This window comes from Saccostrea cucullata, unplaced genomic scaffold, assembly GCF_032062105.1.
Source record: "Saccostrea cucullata isolate Sc308-1 unplaced genomic scaffold, CSIRO_AGI_Scuc_v1 ctg5823, whole genome shotgun sequence".
NCBI classification, from domain to species: domain Eukaryota; kingdom Metazoa; phylum Mollusca; class Bivalvia; order Ostreida; family Ostreidae; genus Saccostrea; species Saccostrea cuccullata.
This window is the reverse complement of record NW_026929786.1, coordinates 25919-30464: the sequence shown is the minus strand read 5'-3', so window position 1 is coordinate 30464 and position 4546 is coordinate 25919. Positions and strand designations below refer to the sequence as shown.

General features: G+C 36.8%; 1 protein-coding gene across 1 annotated transcript; it reads right to left on the bottom strand.

The window, feature by feature from the left end:
- Positions 1–2279: 2279 nt before the first annotated feature.
- Positions 2280–2777, bottom strand: LOC134282191 (E3 ubiquitin-protein ligase TRAIP-like). Its single transcript, XM_062764628.1, has one exon. It carries the CDS (start codon positions 2775–2777, stop codon positions 2280–2282), a length of 498 nt encoding a protein of 165 aa, XP_062620612.1.
- Positions 2778–4546: the final 1769 nt, after the last annotated feature.

The window sequence follows — 4546 nt, the reverse complement described above, 5'->3', positions numbered from 1 at the left end:
AAAGAATTTTCCTATATATTTCTATGTAAAAATTTGGTCGGCCATTGTGGCCCCGCCCTACCCCCGGGGGTCATTGTTTTTACAAATTTGAATCTACACTACCTGAGGATGCTTCCACATAAATATGATCAATTATGGCTTGGCTTTTCTTGAGAAGAAGATTCTTAAAGAATGTTCCTTATATTTCTATGTAAATCTTTGGTCGGCCATTTTGGCCCTGCCCTTCCCCCAGGGGTCATGATTTGAACAAACTTGAATCTTCACTACCTGAGGATGCTTCCATGTAAATATGATCAATCATGGCTCGGTTATTCTTGAGAAGAAGATTTTTAAAGAATTTTCCTATATATTTCTATGTAACACTTTGGTCGGCCATTTTGGCCCCGCCCTACCCCCAGGGGTCATGATTTGAACAAACTTGCATCTACACTACCTGACGATGTTTCCCCATAAGTTTCATCTTTCCTAGCACAGTGGTTCTTGAGAAGAAGATTTTTAAGAATATCACCAAATTTTCATTAATTCCCAATTATCTCCCCTTGAATGAGGGCGTGGCCCTTCATTTGAACAAACTTGAATCCCCTTCACCCAAGGATGCTTTTTGGCAAGTTTGGTTGAAATTGGCCCAGGGGTTCTTGAGAAGAAGTCGAAAATGTGAAAAGTTTACAGACAGACAGACAGACAGACAGACGGACAGACAGACAGACGGAAGCCGGACAAAATGTGATCAGAAAAGCTCACTTGAGTCTTCGGCTCAGGTGAGCTCAAAAGCATGAGTTTTACACCAGTTTCATTTTTTAGAAAATCGCAGGGCAAAATTGTATGGAAACCATACCTTCTTCTTTACGGTTGTAACCGGAAGTAGAGCTCTTCAGTGTATAAATTACCAAAGTTACTAGCCAACTCGGCTTAAAGGAGTAAACTATCTCCAGTTATCAATTATCAACCCAGGTAAGGGGATTTCTGAACTATGGTCAAGGCTAAATGAAAACACAGTTGTAAGTTTTATCAGTTTAATAAAGTGAGAATTAACCGTTGTTAATGATAACAAATAATAAATAATGATCAAAATTTAACAAACAGAAAAGTCTTTGAAAATGGCACAGGATAAAGAAAGCTTTTTTTTTTTAAAAAAGTAATTTAATCTGATAAATGAATCAATAATCTCAATGAATAACCTCAATAAATAAATAATTGAAAAATGTAATGAAAAATGGGAGGAATGTGGCAATCTTATGAAAAATAATCTATGTCCCTACTGGGCTACCATACTTATCAAAAAGGTGAAAAATCCTATAAAAATCAATGAGATGGAAAAATGAAAAGGGAATGAGCTACATCACCCAATATGACTCTATCAACACTCTAGAGTTGAACTGAAAATATCAATGCTAATTCTAGGCTCTAAAAATAACTGACCCAGAAAATAAACAACACCCAAAAATAAATAATAAATAGTGTTTCTAGAAAATAAACCTGTTATCTACATATCCCTAGACCAGGCTGGACTTGCAAAGGGAAACTTAAATTTACTTTAAATACCCTACATCCTAACTGTTTCCTAACTTGTGAAAAACGTGAAAATAAATCTAAACCAAAACCTAGAGAACTGTTAAACCATGAGGTTTTCTTAGCCCGCTAAGTATCTAATCAGATAGTGCGCATAAACCATGAGGTTTTCTTAGCACAGAAAAGAGGAACTAACCATGAGGCTTTGTTCCCCAACCCAAGTGAAGAAAACTGCTCGAACACGGGTTTAAATACCCTGGCAAGACCCAAAATAAAAGCCAATGACTATCAAAGATCCTAAAGCTAAATTTACCAATCAGAACACAGCTATCAAAAGTACTATGGAAAGACTGCCAACATGGATGACACTTCCTGTTTAAAAAGTAAAACATGTGGAATGTCAACTCATGTCCTAACTTACAAAAGATAAATAATAAAGGACTTTACCAAAGTAACAACTGAAAACAAAAGGTAAATAGAATTATCAGACTGAAATACCAGCAAATACTTGTAAATATTGAATTTCGAAACGATGGCTATGAAATAAAAATCTAAACCACTACACGGTTATTGAGACGTCATACCTTGTGCAATATTTAATGCAATACGTTGTAGAGTAGAAGAACATATCTTTTATTACATGTACTTTTAAGCTTTGTGCAAATAAAGATATATAAGTTAACATTTTACATGTGGGTTTAATAATCAGACAAACACAATAAAATTATCAAGAGTTGGTAAAGACGGAACCAGCATATTCCCGTTCTTTCTCACACGACTGACGGAGCTTTTTTGCCTTTCCTTACCATTCCAATTTTTTTCCTTTTCAGGGATTTTTTCGGATCTTCCTTTGACTTTGACTTGAGTTGCATCTTAAGGTCTTCAATCTCTTTATCCTTATCTTCAAGGATTTTCTCCTTGTCTTCCAATTTTGCCTTTATAATTTTTTTCTCAGCTTTAATTTTCTTGTACTTTGTTTTCAGTTCCTCCATATCGTTATTAGTTTTCTCTTTTTCGTCTTTGAGACCCTTTACTTTTCTCTTTAATTTCTCAATTTTTCTGATCTGCTGATCATCCCCGTCAAAATGAAGTTGATTTATCACCTGTATTGGATCTACCTGAGTTTGACAGCTAGGACAGGTTTTCGACTTCCTAAGCCAATTAGTCATACATGGTTTGTGAAACGTGTGTCCGCATTGGATCGCTGTTATGGTCACTGACGGGTCGTTGACAAAAAAGTCAGAACAGATGTTACACTGGGCTGTCATGTTTTACAGTGGTATTATTGCCTGCAAGATAAATCAGTCAAATCAAAATAATTAAGAGTTTGGACATCAGGCGCGGGTACAGAAATTTTTCAGGGGGAGGGGATCCATCCCTGTCAAAAACGATTTTCAACCCTCACATTTCTTGACAATCAAACCCTAGAAATATGTCCATAGGACATGAATGCCCCGCTGAGGATTAATTAGTAAAGCAACATGAAAATTTGTATGTGTATAAAATTTGATCAGTTTGGTTCAGGTAAAGCTTATAGTTACTAGGGAATAAAATTAAGGTCAGATCCAGCATCCGAAGCAAGTCTGGTAGTGTCCATCCCTAGATGCATCATCCATGCAAGTTTGGTTCAGTTATAGGGCTTATAGTTCCTTGGGAATGAAAATATAGGTCAGATCCAGCATCAGAAGCAAGGCTGGTAGTGCCCATGATTAGATACATCATCTATGCAAGTTTGGTTCTAGTAAGGTTTATAGCTCCTTAGGATTGGACCTGCTCCAAAAACTTTGACCTGGTCACTCATCTGGAAAATGTAAGTCAGATCCAGCATCCAAAGCAAGTCTGGTAGTGTTCATCCCTAGATGCATCATCCATGCAAGTTTTATCACCATGTGAAGTTTGATAACACCATCTTGAATGATATGTTTAAAACTGAACTAAACACTAATTTCAGATAAGTGAGGTCAAGGTCAAAGTCAAAAAAAGTTGAAGCATAGCTCTCATCAATATCTATCAGCATATGAAGTCTGATGAAAATAACTTGGATAGTTTCTTTGAAACTTAGCTTTGAACAGAGCTAAACGCCAAGTGTGACGGAAGGACAGAAGGACGGAAGACGGACATGACAAACACTATATGCCCCGGCTATATTCATGGCGGGGCATAACAAAAATTAATTTGATCATGAAACGTGAAAAACATATATCGGTCAAGCGGGTGGGGGTGGTTTATCACATAGATTTGTGTTTCTGACAAGAGTCACCGTTCTCTAAGGGGGTGGGGTGCTCCAAGGTCACTTTTACTTGTTTTTTGTATATATGCAAATTCCAGATGGGGGGGGGGGGTCCGGACCCCCGCCCCCTTCCCTTTTCATCCCTGCATGGACATGACCCCACCGAGTTTTCCTTTGAAGTCATTAAGTGTACAATAATTGCAATACAGGACACTTTTTGTGAATGTTTCGTGTGAGTGTTTTTTATGCAAATCAGCAGAAACTATACTTTATCCGCAAAATATTAATGATACATTACGGTTTATTTTAGCGATGACAGAAATTAAAGCTGTAATCGTATGCAGACGTATGAATCGTTCAATTTTAATGATAATGCCTCATAATATGAGGTGAATAAAAGAATTAAAGGACAAGATAGGGTAAGACCAGTATTTGGCCCCCGATTTTGGGTGTCTTTCAGAATGATCCAACAGTTTATCCATGAAAACCTGTTTTCACCCCTGCCACAAAATGAGTACTGGTTTTAAGATTAAGAATATACAGAGGTCGCAGTGAGGTCAGGAAATAGGTCAATTTTCGAAATTTCTCATTTTTATGCAAATTTTCACTAATTTTACAGCTCATTTTCTTTCGGTAAACATAGAGCACACGCTTGCCTATCTACCAAATTTATATATTTTATACACTGATATCAGATGCAGTATATGTGTAAAAATCTCAGATAGGCAAGCCTGTGCTCTATGTTTTCCGAAGAGAAATATACCCAAAATATGATGAAAATCAACCAGAATTGAGGAAATTCGGGAA

Bases quoted from the DNA above. Each gene is read 5' to 3' on its own strand.
- LOC134282191 (XM_062764628.1), bottom strand. From the start codon at position 2,777: ATGACAGCCCAGTGTAACATCTGTTCTGACTTTTTTGTCAACGACCCG.